The sequence below is a fragment of the Malaclemys terrapin genome, chromosome 11 (assembly GCF_027887155.1).
Source record: "Malaclemys terrapin pileata isolate rMalTer1 chromosome 11, rMalTer1.hap1, whole genome shotgun sequence".
Classification (NCBI taxonomy): domain Eukaryota; kingdom Metazoa; phylum Chordata; order Testudines; family Emydidae; genus Malaclemys; species Malaclemys terrapin.
In genome coordinates this window covers 35,418,745-35,434,114 of record NC_071515.1, presented here as the reverse complement: position 1 = coordinate 35,434,114, position 15,370 = coordinate 35,418,745, and the positions used below count along the sequence as shown (strand labels likewise).

The 15,370-nt window shown below is 38.0% G+C and overlaps 1 protein-coding gene across 6 annotated transcripts in view; it reads right to left on the bottom strand.

Moving 5' to 3' along the window:
* Positions 1-15,370, bottom strand: part of CWC22 (CWC22 spliceosome associated protein homolog) — a 72,787-nt gene that overhangs the window by 15,652 nt on the left and 41,765 nt on the right. For all 6 annotated transcript variants that reach the window (XM_054044169.1, XM_054044165.1, XM_054044170.1 and 3 more), the window contains exons 7-14: positions 11,691-11,859; positions 11,084-11,137; positions 10,109-10,244; positions 9,802-10,008; positions 9,617-9,679; positions 8,540-8,632; positions 6,461-6,542; positions 4,016-4,076 (exon numbers count right to left, since the gene is read on the bottom strand). In XM_054044169.1, the coding sequence (XP_053900144.1) occupies positions 4,016-4,076; positions 6,461-6,542; positions 8,540-8,632; positions 9,617-9,679; positions 9,802-10,008; positions 10,109-10,244; positions 11,084-11,137; positions 11,691-11,859 (865 nt within the window). The remainder of the gene's footprint in view (positions 1-4,015; positions 4,077-6,460; positions 6,543-8,539; positions 8,633-9,616; positions 9,680-9,801; positions 10,009-10,108; positions 10,245-11,083; positions 11,138-11,690; positions 11,860-15,370) is intronic.

The window sequence follows — 15,370 nt, the reverse complement described above, 5'->3', positions numbered from 1 at the left end:
AGATGCTACCCTCAGACGCCCAGTGGGAGAACCTCGTCCACTTGGCCAGATAAGTTGCTCTAGTGGAAGGCTTTCTGCTTTCCAGGATGATTTGCTGGACCTCGTTAAGAGCAGGTCCGCTCCTCCAGGTTCAACCACGCAGCATCCACACCATGATGTGGAGGGAGGAGAGACTGGGGTGTAGGAGGCTCCCGTGATCTTGCAAAATCAGATCTGGTCGGTTGGGAAGGAGCCAACAAGAACAAAGACTGTTTTTGTCCTGTGGGATTTTTCAGCCTACTAGCCTTGGTTTAAAATTCAAACATGCAAACCCCACTTGTACCATGAGGCTCCCCGAAAAGGTCACTGTTCCAAAGCCACTCCCCCCACAGTGAAAAGCATGAACAAGTTGTGTACTGTTATACTGTATCCCATACTGAACTGTAAAATAAATCAATTCTACCAGTACTAATCTAAATACATTTTTTCTGAGTAGTATTTGACCAACTATAAAGCTGGTTGAAAACCACAAAAAAGGAGTAACTGAATAAGTTATTTAACTCATACCAGTAAAATTGATTGAATAATATATTTGCCAAGTACTATTCAATCAACTCCACTTATTACAGATCTTTTTTCCTTTGCTGTCTTAACTCTTTCTATATTATTTCTATTGTAAATCATGGCAGATCTTTTTCCAATTTGTCTTCAGTGTGTTTTTTCTTATTTAATCTCTCACCTTCATCTTTCTTTCACTTTCCGTGCATTGTGCTCTCCACCTCACCATGTATTTTCTGTCTCACTTTTGTTCTCTTAAAATCAATCTCTAAGGGTATGTCTACACAGCTACTAGACACCCACGGCTGGCCTGTGTTAGCCAACTCGGGCTCATGGGGCTCAGGCTGTAAGGCTGTTTCACTGCTGTGTAGACTTCTGGGCTCAGGCTGGAGCCTGGCCTCTTGGACCCTGTGGGATGGGAGGGTCCCAGAGTCATGGGGATTTTCTTTGGGGTCACTTTAATAAAAAGTTTGGGAACCACTGTACTAGCCAGAGCCTGTTATGAAAAATGGAGTCCCGTCAAACAACAAGTCTGGCTTCTGGGATGGAGAAGGGGTATTCTCCTTTAGTCTTCCTCCCCACATCTCAGAACTTCCTGGCCACTGTGAGGATATGGACTTCTCTCTACTCCACCTCTTTCCCATCTTTCTGGATGCTGAATGGGGAGCATTTTCCACTATTGTACCCTTCTCCCATCATTCATATTTTGAGTTGTCTTCCCCAGTAAACAGTCTCCGAGCTGCCTTCTGCTATTACTCAAAGCTTCCCCAAACTTCAGCAGAATGAACCTGACCTGACTCCCTTCAGCTTTACTGTTGCTGCAGGAGTCTGAAAAACAGCAAAAATTGACAAAATTTGTCAGCTTTTGCTTTGTTTCAGGCTGTGGAAGCTCAGGGCAGGAGCAAAGGCACTGACACTGCCTACGGATTTGGGAATTCAGCACTGTGATGATTTCAACTCAAAAGATAACCTTCACATCAATGCAGGCTAGGACAGGTGCTTTTTAAAAAGATGAAATCTTAGATTCTGCATTTGCTCAGTGAAGTTTTCTACTCATCTGGCCATCATACACATATTGCATCTTTGGCAATTTAGGAGTAGAGTTAGGGAAGTCAGGATGCCCTGATACACAGTATCCTCAGTGTCCTTATGTGGAGGAGATGGTATGGGTGCTTTGGATACCCAATACACAAATGTGATTTAAACAAGCAGCTACTATGCCTGAACAACATCCTCAGTAGCCATGCTGCAAGGCCTTATGAGTGTGGTAGGGGTTTTTTTGAAAATAGACTCTTATGAGAGGGTGCTGCTGGTGCCTGGACCATTTGCAGGTGGTTGATGGTTGTATGGAGTTGTTTGGTGATGCATTAAAGTTGGATAAATGGTTGTGAACCTTGGGGCAGTCACCTAATGGGAGTGGTATAAAAGTACACACTGTACTGTAAACTGTATTTTCTGGATTTGTTCTTAATAACTAAACGGATTTGCCTGACAACAAGATTTTTTTCTGTTCAGAATTTTCTGGTTATGCCTCTGGAAATCCCTGGAAATCATAATCCTCTACTGCTTAACATCACATTTATTCCCTACTGAATCATCTCCTACAAAATGACTTAGAGCTTCAGATAGGGAAATACACAGCAGGATCAGATAACCTCTTAGTCTCCTATTTATCTGCAAATAACCTTAATAAGAAAACATAGTAAACAGCAAAAATAATTTCTAATTATAATATTTATCGAAGTTTTCCAAAAGGGCGTCAACAGTTCCTTTTTGTCCAGAGAAAAGATATTTATATCATATCAACTTCACCTGCACTAATTGTTGCATTGATAAAAATGAGCTTCATGCATCTGGATCATATTTTGTTTCAAATAAAAGAGATTGTCAATAATCAACAGATAAGTGAGCTCTAGCTTAGGTATCGGAATTGTGACTTTGAAGTTCAATGCATGAAAGAGGTACAATCTCACCTCTGACTAAATGCCTGTCTTGGAGATTACATGGCTATTTAGATCCTGCCCACCGCTTCAGGATCTGGTTTCATAGTCAAACAGCAATTTCCTTTTCAGAAAACAGAGCAGTCAAATGGATTTTAGATGTACTATCTGCACACAAATAGTTAGACGCTCTTCAAGCTTCCATCGAAACAGCCATACTTGGAGATGATTGCTTAATACAGTACATATTGTTCAAACAAGACTGTGAAAGCAACAAAACCTTTTTGTAAAGCATCCCATAAAAACAGGATACAATTCCATCTTTTGAAGCAATTGTGTTGAATTTCTAGCTGAACAGATAAAATCAACAGCTATCCAGAAACCTACTAAAAAAATCTTCCTTCAGAGACATTCTCTGGCCTCTAAGTTGTAGCTGTTCTATAGTAGTAGTTTTGTCATTTGTGGTAAATGACAATATTTCAACAGTTTGTATAACAAACATTTTTATAAATAGAATGACATCACTTTATAGTTAAAAATGTATATTGAAAAGAAGGAATTTCACCCAACTATCTAAACTGCTAACCAGTGTTCCCTCTAATTTTTTCTATTAATGAGCGGAATGAATTTTGTTATGTGCACCATATCAAGGTAATGTGCGGATGTGCATCACCAGTAGAAACAATATATATTTTTAAAAAGATACCATAGGGATAATTACTTCCGGACAGGTTAGGGATTTTAGAACTCGCTACTCAAAAGAATTACATTTAAGTATAATAGAGAAATAAAAATTATGAAACGCAGTCAAAAACTAAAACACACTTTGAAAGAAGTACCACCACCACCACAAGTATGTGTTAGAAGGGGAGTGTGACAGAGAGAGAGAGAGACCGTGCGTGTGTGTGACAGAGAGAGACACCTGCTGCCCCTTGAAGTAGATCGGCACTCAGCAGTCTGAAGCCCGCTTATTGAGACACAGCGACAGCTGCCAGCAAGCTCCTTCCAGCCTGAGCCCTGTTACCTCCACACACTATGTGGAGAGGGGGTACAGGGTGGGGGACACCCTGACATCAGCATCTCCCCTCTTCCCTCCCTCCCCTACTCCGCACAGCTAGCAGGAGGCTCCCGGGAGCAGCTGGCCAGGGGCTCCACTGCAGAGAGCAAGAGCAGCACTCAGTGGGGGGAGGGACACCTGAAGTGCACTGCACTTGATAGCTGGCTGGGCGGCCACCCAGCCATGCAGCTTAGAGGGAACTTAGCTGGTAACTGCTAAATGAGAAAGAAAAAACAAAAACAAAAAACAAACAAACAAAAATCAAATGTCATGGTATTTGTCATAAAGATTACATAATTATCATTTTGAGAAATAATACCTGTAATAGCAGTTAATTCCATTTTATAAGTAACATGATTGCATTGTAGGTGTATATCACGTGAATATTAATTTTGTTAAAATGTTAATGATCAAATTATACTCCCTCTCCCCCTCATCCCCCCGAGAAACAGAAAGGGAATAAAAAGCAAGGCTTACTTACAGTTTGACTGTCAGGAAAGTCCATCTTCAGCAATTTGTGAGCACATTCTTCAAAGTCTAAGCTGCAAAGAAAATAGTTTGTATTCCCTTGAGTACACATTATGTTAAAAACACATACAGAATTATGCTGATATCAGTGATGTTAAGCGTACAAACCACAGTGTTTTAGCATGATAAAAATATGATGTAATTGAACTTATTGCTGTTAAAATGCCCTGGCAATGCTAGTTTTAGCTCCTTCCAAACATAAGGGTGGTAGAGAAAATCAGTATTTGAAGTATGATGACAAATGAAACAATAGGGGGAAAGCTGTCTAAATCAAAACTATGATCTGCATTTTAAAGAAGACTGAAAAAATTCTCCTTTCACCACACTTTAATTACTCATCAAAAGCACTGTGTTCAACAGCTTTCCTTAAAAAGTTCTCAAGCTTAAACTAAAATATTTCCAAACAGCATTCTGCTATTTAACAATTTTGCATCTGAAAGTGAATCCAAAACCAATAAATCTGCAGACAGACTAAAAACAAGATGACTCTCTTATGAGACATTGCTATTACATCATACAAAATGGAAATACACAAAGTCTAGTAACAAACTAATATGTTAGTTCATTCTGACTAACTCCTGTAAAATACCAAAATGTAACCTCTGTACCCATACCCATATACTTTTCTGAAGTTGCTATCTGATCTTTAGCATCTCAGTTTTCATTTAAAAAATGCTGTTACTGTTATGCTGTTATGGTTACAGCTGTTATGTTGTGAAGAAATTCTAAAACTGTTGACTAAGTAACTGACAATGAGGCTATATCTATGCTACAAAGATAAGCTGCCTACATTAGGTTGACTTACAGCCACCGCTTAATTATAGTAGCGGCTGATGTCCACACCACCCTCTTTCTGTCGATGATGTACGTCCTCACCAGCAGCACTTCCACCAACTGAAGAGTGGCAGTGTGGGGACTGAGACCCAGGACTCTCAACTCCACGCAGTTCCCCACCGGGAGTCCCGCTGCCCCCCAGGCCTTCTTGCCTTTCCGCACCCAGCTCGGAGCGGGGGGGAAGTCGCCTGGGCCTTCTCGCCTCCGTTGGGGAGATTCGCACCCGGAGTCTGGAGCCAGCTATCAATGGCTCTGCTGACTTTTGTCAATTAAACTGTGTATCGTAGACAAGTCCTGAGGAGAGTCTGAAGAGAGCTTGGAACAATAGTTCTGAGAGATATGAACTGCCTCCATTCATCTCTGTAAGGTGTTAACTCAGCTGCCCAGTAATAAATTACTGTTCACTATTTCATTCTTCATGTAGGAAAGGAGAAAGAGGATCACCCATCTGTACAATTTACTTTGAGCAATGACTCATTTTGGTACCACAAGAGGCTAGTATTTGGCAGAAACTACCAGTTCTTTTTTAACTCTCATGAAAAAGCCAAGCCCAAGGAGCCTATAAGAGTTCATGGCACGTTCAAGAAACAACGAAAGGGACACATGCTATTATATTTTGCATATTTACACAATTTGCTCTAAGACTGGAGATTCACATGGGTGAAGCTTATTTTGTGGGCAGAGTCTGAAAAAGTACTGCTTCCCCGTACCCGCAATCTGCCCTGACTGTACTAGTGCTCCATAAAACAGAAACATGATCTAGTGTAACCTTTTAAAAGTCTTCACCCAAAAAGGAAGTTTAGAAATGTAATGTACTAAATCATCTCTAAATTAAGAATTTAAGAATGGCCATTCTGGGTCAGACCAATGGTTCATCTAGCCCAGGGGTGGGCAAACTATGGCCCGGGGGCCACATCCGGCCCTTCAGATGTTTTAATCCAGCCCTCAAGTTCCCACCAGGAAGTGGGGGCTGGGGCTTGCCCGGTTCCATGCTGTGGCTCTGCGTGGCTCACAGAAACAACAGCATGTCTCCCTCCGGCTCCTACGAGCATCGCCCCCACAGCTCCCACTGACCCCCGCCCAGAGCCTGCACCCTTGACCCTTTCCTGAGCCCCAACCCCCTGCCCTAATCCCCACCCCCCACCCTATGAGCCCCTCGGTCCCAGCCCAGAGCACCTCCTACACCCCTAACTCCGCATCCTCAGCCCCACCCCAGAGCCCTCACCCCGTCCCCGCACCCCAACTGTCTGCCCCAGTCCGGAGCCCCTTCCCACACCCTGAACTCCTAATTTCTGGTCCCACCCCAGAACCCTCACCCCCTCCCGCACTCCAACCCCCAATTTCATGAACATTCATGGCCCGCCATACAATTTACATACCCAGATGTGGCCCTTGAGCCAAAAAGTTTGCCCACCCCACTCTAAAACATCTCTTCAATTTGTTTATAAGTGTGTAATATAATGATAAAGCTATTAACAACCCTGTATTCAACAGATTCAATATAAATGCATTAATTTCTAGAGGACCACACACTTTTTTCAGTATGAATTATACTGCATTTTACCTTGACTGAATAGCAAGATAAATTGTACGACGAAAGGAGACCAGGTTAATTTCGGTTTGGTCATGGATCGTCACCTTTTGTCCTTGAAGAAAAAAAATTGGATATTTAGAAATTGAAGTAGAAACATACATTCTAAGAAAGTAGAGGTGTATGCATCTTCAGTAAGCCTTCAGTCCATTATGTAATATTGTGTATAAATACATTTAGGAGCATTTAGTAGGTGCTGTAAACTTTTACAAAACACTGGTACTTGCATGATATGAGACTACAACTTAAAAAAAAAAAAATCAAATTCACAAGTTATTCACAATTTTCAATGATACATGTATTAACGTCCTGATTTTGCAAAGGGCAGAAACCATATGCCTGCGCAGAATACAGACACCTGTTTATGATCTGGGGCTAACTGAGTGAACATTTTCTTTTCGTATGCTGGCTGGCTGACGTTTAGCCAACCAGAACTTGAACAGGGACTACAAAATTTATTAAAACAAAATGTTTAAACCAAAGTTTAATAAAGACAATTACTTACAGAATTGTGTGTATGTAGAACCAGACCCAGCTCCCATTGACATAAACAGGAACCTTTCCATTTACATCAATGGTAGTTGGATCGGGCCCATAGTGGATATTTGATGTCCACCAAAGGATATTTGATGTCATGCACTGGAACAGAATTAAAAAGGACTAAAATATCTAAACAGCTGCTCTTCAGGAAATTAACATCTATTTCATATGGAAGTTTTCAAATATGCAGCAGAAGTGATAACAGGCTTCTGTGAATTACCATCTTTTTCTTCAGCCTGCTACTTAGGTACATTTCTGTGTTTATTTTTTTTGTATACTACAACAACAAGCTGGTGAAGAAACGATTCCCACTGCTCTACAAACAGAATAGAGCTTTCCTTCTAGATTTTGCAGACCTACAAAGTAAACATCTTAACTTATTCTCATCCATCCCATCTTTTTCAGTAATTACATAAGACATTCTACAAAATGCACAGACACCAATACGATTGTTTATTTGGAGTAAATAACTTGTAACAATGGTCTGTACAATAAATTATCCTGTCTTGAAACTCCCTTTTTAAAAAACATTAGTTGAAAGGTAATTGCAAACTTGAATTTTGAAATTGATCTTAAAACATTCAGACAGAGCACAAATAGTACAAGGAAACCCCGCTATAATGCGATGATTGGGGTCCAAAAAATTCGATCGTGATAAATGCGGGGTCGTGGTATAGTGGGGTTACAAAAATTTTACCATTTAAAGCCGGTCAGTTTCAAGCCGGTCAATTTCTCTTGGGCAGAGAGCAGGGGAGATGTGCAAGGGGCAGAGGAAGAATGAGGAGCAGCTGGGGAGGAGAAAGGCTCTTCCCGCCAAAAGGAGAAGCGGGGGTAAGAGGGAAGAGGCAGTGGGGAAGGCACGTTCCCTTTTTTTTTTTTTTGGTGCTTCAGTGGCGCTCGGGCTGGTGGGTTTTTTTTTTTTGCGCGCTTGGAGCCATGGGAGCCACCTTATGATCGTGCTATATCCGAATTTGCATTATCGCAGGGTGCATTATAGTGGGGTTTCCCTGTATGTCCTGAACTGTTCTTAAAAATTCTTTCAGAAAAATCACAATTTTTCTACTCCCTGGTTTATATTTATAGGGATCTTTCGGGAATGCAACTGACACAATCAAACATACAAAGCCACAAATTCCTCCCTACTCCTGTTTTGCTTTCTATGGACTCCTACCCACTTCCTCCCACCTCTTCAGTTTTAGCCTTGCTGCTGCTATAATTGGCAAACACCCTCTTGCAGAGCCTGTGGGAGGATATGCACCATCAACAAAAATGAAACTTAATATGCACAAAGTGCAGTCAAAGACAAAATAAACAAATTGAAAAAAGAAAAATAAGCATATTTAACCTTGTAAAAGTAAAAACAAATTTTAAATAGAAATGTGATTTTTGTTGACTGCACACTTTAAATCTCAATTGCTTCAGATAGCATATAGCAAGTTACGTTTTGAGATTTTCTTTTCTTGATCTACCACAAAAAAGATCAATAGTAAATGTCTATAATCATACTCCTACCTTCTTCATCCTCTTCATCCTCTTCTTCATCCTCTTCACTGCTTCCAGCATCTTGATCTGTTTCTGAGTCACTATCGCCTTCATCGAGAATTTCTAGAAGCAAAATTTCAAAGTAAATATATGCCTAGGACTATATGCCTAGTGATGCAGAGATGTGGCCCAAATACCTTGGGGTATGTCTAGTCCTAAGGGAGGGAGAGCCTGACAAAGCTGGAGCATGAAGATATGCTGCAATCGAGCTTCAACAGAAGGAAAGTCATTCTGACACAGGGCTTAGAAAAATGGGACTCCAGAGGGCCTAGATACCATAGTAACAAGTATATTAAAATATATGGCAGATAGACAAATAGAAGGATCCCCCCAAAATAGGGATGCCAAACTCAATTCAGGCATACAAGGATGAAAAACTGGTGGAGAGGGAAACTTGTTGGTACTTTTCCAAAAACCTATTTTCAAAATTCCTTTCACAGATTGATTAGGCATGGGCAAGCAACGGAGGGCTCTGTGTTGAAACTCAACTCAGAGGAAAAAGAATTGTGACAAAGGCTCAGGAGGAAAAGCAATGTACTCAGTGCTCTCAGGAGATGTAGAGATCCCTGTTCTTGGGGAGAAAAAGCTGCCTTACATTTACTTTACAACCAATATTACTTTTAAAATAATAGATTTCATATTTGAAAGCGGGATTGTCATTTGGAAACACAGAAGTGTTGCCAAAGAACACACAGTAGAAAAATCTTTATTACATGTGTATTAAACTATTATTATACAAATCTTTGGGACACAAATGGCAGATTTAAAATTGTGCAACTACAACAAAGATGTAAGTAACTGACAATATTTATGGAGCACTGTAATAAGAAAAGTGTTGTATCTCTCATTGTGCATATGTGCAGTCCTACATCATTATTTCAATAAGAAAAATTCAGCTAAAATTAAAATCAGCTTTTACCTCACTAAATATTGTTGGCAATTTTTTTCTGCCACTACCCCCTACAAAACACTATCTATAAACTTGCTAGAATGCTATCATATGCTTCCTAGTTTTATACCCCACTTAAATGAACCTGATATACATACCCTTCTTAAGGGTTTTGTACTTCTCTTCATTTTCCATGAAGTCAGGATCCATCTTGAAAACATCTTTAAAATAAAAGAAAATCTTATTTAAACTAAGAAAAAGAACAAAATTATTGCATGTTTCATCTTAAATTTGTTTTTATACAGAATGAAATTGTAAAGTTAAATTTTTACTTCTCACTTACTAAGAACATCTTCTGGGTTATAATCATCTTCTAAAGGTAGCATATGAGTAAACTGATCCTCTTCTTCTACTAGATCTAGTCCCTCTGGAATGATTGGGTGATCCTTGAATCCATCCTTACGTACAGCAAACATAACTTCTATCATGTACTGAACGCGCATGTCAATTTTAGATTCGTGAAGAACGTGGCGAAGGCGGTCAAAGATTGCTTTAGATTAAAGAGAAAAACTAATTCTAATCTGAAGTGATCAGATACTAATAAAAAGACTACAAATTTAAAGGTAATTATACCAACTAATTATACTCACCATTAATACCTCTAGGAGAAACTTCAGTTAATTTGAGTCCACATTCCTTCAAAAATCCAATTGCTACTTCAATACTGTCATCTGTTGGTCTTTCAAGAAGCAACGTGAGCATCTCCAAACATAAAACCTCATGAGCCTTCAGGGAGAAAAATAGTAAGGGGTTTTATAAAAGCAAGAACCTCTGACTTCCAAAATTACAATCCATTTTATTGCACTATTGTTATAAAATACTAGTTGACCAAGAACTATGCTTTTTGTGACTGCTACACCTAGTTTCAGTGTGGGAAGTTATATTGCCACTTCCACATAAACTAAAGTCAGCATTTCAAATAAGGGTTCAATTCTTATATTTGCACATTATTTGTATTGGACACCACTCTACTACTCAAATATGGCTGTCCTCATTCAGTCAAGCAATGCAAGAAAATCTTTGCCATCATGAAGGTAATGGAACACATTTTGAAGGAACACGAATATCAAACATCATTTAGAGAAATAAAATTCGGCATCTTCCTTTCATGCTCCTCTCCTTTACATTTAATGCTAAAGCTTATTTAGAGGGGAGAAAAGGAAACTGCTGGACACCAATTTGTTTTTAGGTGCAATTAAAGAGGTTGATATTGATCTATAAAGCCCTACGTTGTTTAGGTGCTGACTATTTTAGGCAATGATCCTGCAACTGTCTTTGTATGAACAGAGTCTTATGCCTGTATAGAAGCTCCACTGCAGGCACTGGGGCTCTTTGTGAGCACTAGGATCTGCTCACGTAGTCTGAAGTGCAGAGCTAGACCTTAAGAGATCCCTGCTTTCCCTAAGCAAATGGTATTTGTTTGTGGTCTTAGTTCCTTTTTCAAATAAACCTTTCTTTATTAAAAAAGTAATAAATTAAGCATCTTACTGTTCAAAGATTGCTATAAGTGTAACCTGTAGTACAACCATAACGTGTGAAACCATAACAAACACAAAATAACGTACCACATTCTGATTGATTAGATGTGCAACAAACTTTGAAGCTGTCAGACAAAGTTGCTGAAAAATGAATAAAAAACAGTTAAATATTCTTCAGTTTCTTCACATATTGAAAGAGCTCTCAACTAAAAAATAGACCCCACAAACCGTGTATTTATGTAAATCACAATTTAAAATTCACCGGGAAGTCCTATGGCTTGTGCGATACAGGAGGTCAGACTAGATGATCACAATGCTCCCCCCTTATAGCCTGGCAGTCTGTGAATCTATTAAAGCTCTGCTGCAGGATACCGAAGCATTTATTTTAAGATTGTTAAAAAGATTATACACTTTAAAATAAAAGCCACTGTTGTTGCATTAACTGAAGTTAAAAAGATTTTCAATCTTCAAACTGCAGGGCATAAGATGTGGTCAGTTTAATAAAAAGACCACCATGATATACTACCTACTACTACTACAATTAATATAGTGCATTATGCCAGGTTCTGGGAAGTCAGACACATTCCTTTGAAACATACATTATTGACCACTCCGTAATCGGATAAGACACTAGTGGGATCACTGGTTACAGTGTGGCACTGTTTAAGTTCTTACATAAGCTTTTCTTACTTACCTTATCATTTCTGCGATATCCTTTGCGAAAATTTAGAATTAGCCTCTTGAGAATCAGTTCTCCAATATTTGGAAACTTTGAATTGATAATTGCTACAACTGCTGCATAAACGTGTGTAAAGATTGGAGAGGCACTTTGTGCTTGCAAAATTGATCTAGACAGCAGTCCCCTATAAATAAGAGTACACACAAAAGTATAAGTGCCAATCATGAAAATATGAAATGATTTCATTCACCATCTACATTGTAACAGAAGCATATTCTGTGTTCCAGATAGTTAAAAGGTAACTCCAAACAGTGGTTATTTTCATACTAAAACTATGGATTATGTTTGGAGTATCGATTCTAAATCATATTAATGTTAACAACAGGATTACAATTTACTTACATAAGATTTTTAAATCCGTGATTAATTGTATGATCTGAGAACTAGTATAGTTTGTCTTTCAAAAAAATTAATCTTTCTAGTTCTCTCTTTCTGCACCTCTATCTTCCTCTTAACTTAGCCCTAAGTTACAAAAGCCATTCACTTGCAGGTAGGTCACTTTAGAAAGGGACAAGTGTAAACATACAAAACACAATGGTTACTGTATATTGAGACCTCTCAATTGAAGATTAAACCTAGTTAAATTTCCTAGACATTTCAATGCTATTTCTACTATCTACTAAAAAACTAACTTTTTACTAAAGATTAGGAATGATTTACACTTCCAATTAGTCTTTAAAAAAAAAAAAAAGAAAATGATGATTAAACGTGAAATCCTTTCGGAAGCCCCTCTTGATAACTTTCTGGGAAAAAAGCCATTACAAGAAGAAAAAACTCTGCTTTTAATTTTTCAACTTAATTTAGAAAAACTAGAATAAGAGGCAAGAAACTCACTTTATCCTTTTTAATAAAAAGTGAAAGATTAAAGCTGGTTTGGGAAAACGAGGGGGGGAGGGAGGGAATCTATAGTTAAAGAAAGTACAAAAAATTTACCCCAAACAAATACAAATTCTAGCTAACAACATGATCTGAAAGCTTGTGGTAGGTATATAATGTAATTGAAAAAATATGAGAGCAGAAAATGTCACTAAAATTAGATGAGAATTATCTAATCATTACTTTTTATCTTACCATAAATTAATTTTTTTTTTGTAATGGCTGATATTCAAAAGACCATTAACACCTTATAAAAATAATTCTGCTGCTACTGTTTTTAATTACAGTAAATAAGAAATGTGTATGAAAACAGCATCTCTGTGGCTTAAGAGTTCATCTGACCTTGTTCCTTACTCCTCAACTGAATTAATAATATTTATTTGTGACAGAATAACCATCTCCACAGCAGTTAATTACGATAAACACAGAATTGTGACTTTTTAAATAATGAATATAATCAAAAGCAAATGAACTTCTCAGGAACAGAAATCTTGCAATGTCATCAACCCAAAAAACAAAACAAAACCCACAACCCAGTTTAAGACTAATAAAGAAAATAGGATGTTCAGCAAGACCAGAACAGTCTTCAAATTGTAATGCTATGAATTTTCCCCACATGGACCAGCAAACTTTTAAACACCGTAATTATGCTTTGAACCAACAGCTGGGGACAGAAACATTGCTTCTGAGAACATAAACAGTGAGACAGGGAGGAGATGATCAAGTGGTTATATTAACTACTTTCCTACCCACTAAAGACTACTACTGTTAACAACTTGGCCCAGTTCAGCGTAATTGGCAGACTCAGATCTAAAGAAACCCAACACGTTAATTGGGGTACTGTTGCATGTCCGGATTTAAGTGCACTGGCAAAGCTTTGAGGAAGCTAGCAAAATGCCTGCCACTACCTAATTCTATTAGTTCCTCATTTGCAGGGACTCCAACTTCACCCAAATCATTAAATGACTAAATTAAGGTTTTGACATGAATCTAAAAGATTAAGGCACTCCATCCCTTGCCACTTCACTAAATTATGGTATCAAACAAATGCATTTATCAAATGAAGCACAATATTATTAGTACATGCTACTCATCTGAACACATTACATAAAAAAAACTATCACGATTCAGATATGCTGGACTGTAATAAGAGAGTTAATTTGTCTCACAGGACATATGGTGAGTACAATAGAATCTGTGTGTGTCCAAAGAATGCAACATCAGACCTTAAACATTTATTTCCAGGCTAGAATTTTGCATGCCAATTTTTATCCTAAATTTGCAGTTTTCTTGGAGCCGTGCTGGTCTCAGGATATTAGGGAGAGACTTTTATCCTGTGAATTGGTCTAATCATAAACCCCCAAAGATCAGGAGTAGCTGATTCAACCTAAATTGAAGTATAAATGGCAGATTATAATTTGTGTATAGTGGAGATATTACCTAATTTAAATTATTATATAAAACTGGGCTCAATGCACCACATTTTCATTTTAACATCTGCTTCCAGGTAGAACTGGCTGAAAATTATCCAATTTTTTTCTGCTGGAAAATGTCAATTCACCAAAATTAAAATGTGACGGATGAGGAAATATGCTGATTTTAACAATATTGTCGCAAAAAAAATCTGAAATGATCCTATTGGAATGGAACATGTACATATTTAGTTTTTAAATGACTGTTTAGAAATTTATTTTAGAATATAAAATTTAAAATTAAAATTAAAAAAAAAAAAACATGTTGGCAGAGCCCAAACAAGATTTTTTTCATAAATTTCAAAAATTATGTTTTTGTTCCTATTCAGAATAAAAACAAATTTCAAAATTGAAGAATTTTGCATGAAACTGAAATTCTGGTTCCCACACAGTTCTAGTTCCAGAAAATTAATGGAGTGGCAGAAGATTGTGCATTCTATTCTCCTGGCTAGCCTAAGTAACACAGAAACAAAAGAATTCTTATTAATATTTACTCATTCTCTGTAGTATGTGGGACGTGGAACCTAAAAATAATGTAAAAAATTCCTTTACCTATATTATTACAAACGTAACACACAAAACTGATTTGCCCTTTAAGACCTAGATCTTGAAACCTGATCTATGCACCCACATGGAGCTCTCCACTCAATTGAGCTCTGACTGCTTGCATTTCAACAGAACTCTCCATGAGTGCAAGAGTTCACTTGGCATAAAGATTAGTCTTATGCTTCTTCTGGAGCCATCTTAAATAGACACAAAGATAACTATCATGACTGTATGTTAACAGCTGAATAAAAAAAATTGGCTTTCCAACTTTGCATTCGCCTTTAAAAACTTGGGGGGGTTTTTTGTGCCAGTTTAGGAGTTACAATTTAATTAAATGAGATAAAAACAGCACCATTTGGCTTTATATCTAAAATTTGTGCATGCAACTTAATAAAACTAGGTAAAAAACCTTTATCACAAGCACACAAAGAACTCCCAGAGACGAGACAACTATTTTAATAAGTTATGTAACCCATATTTTAAAAATAATCACTGCCTGTAAGAAAGAAATACAGTTTTTCAGATACAAAATTCATAGAGAGAAAAACTGGTATACTATGCTACCAACAGCACCACAAGCTATGCATTATATATCAGCTATAGTTTCCATATGGCCTGGGAACACACTGCAGTAGTCCATTCCACAGGTTACGAAGGCAAGGATAATTATGGCACAGCACATACACATCAGAGAGTAGTGATCACAAGCACACTACTAGATACGGATTTTTTTTGAAAAAG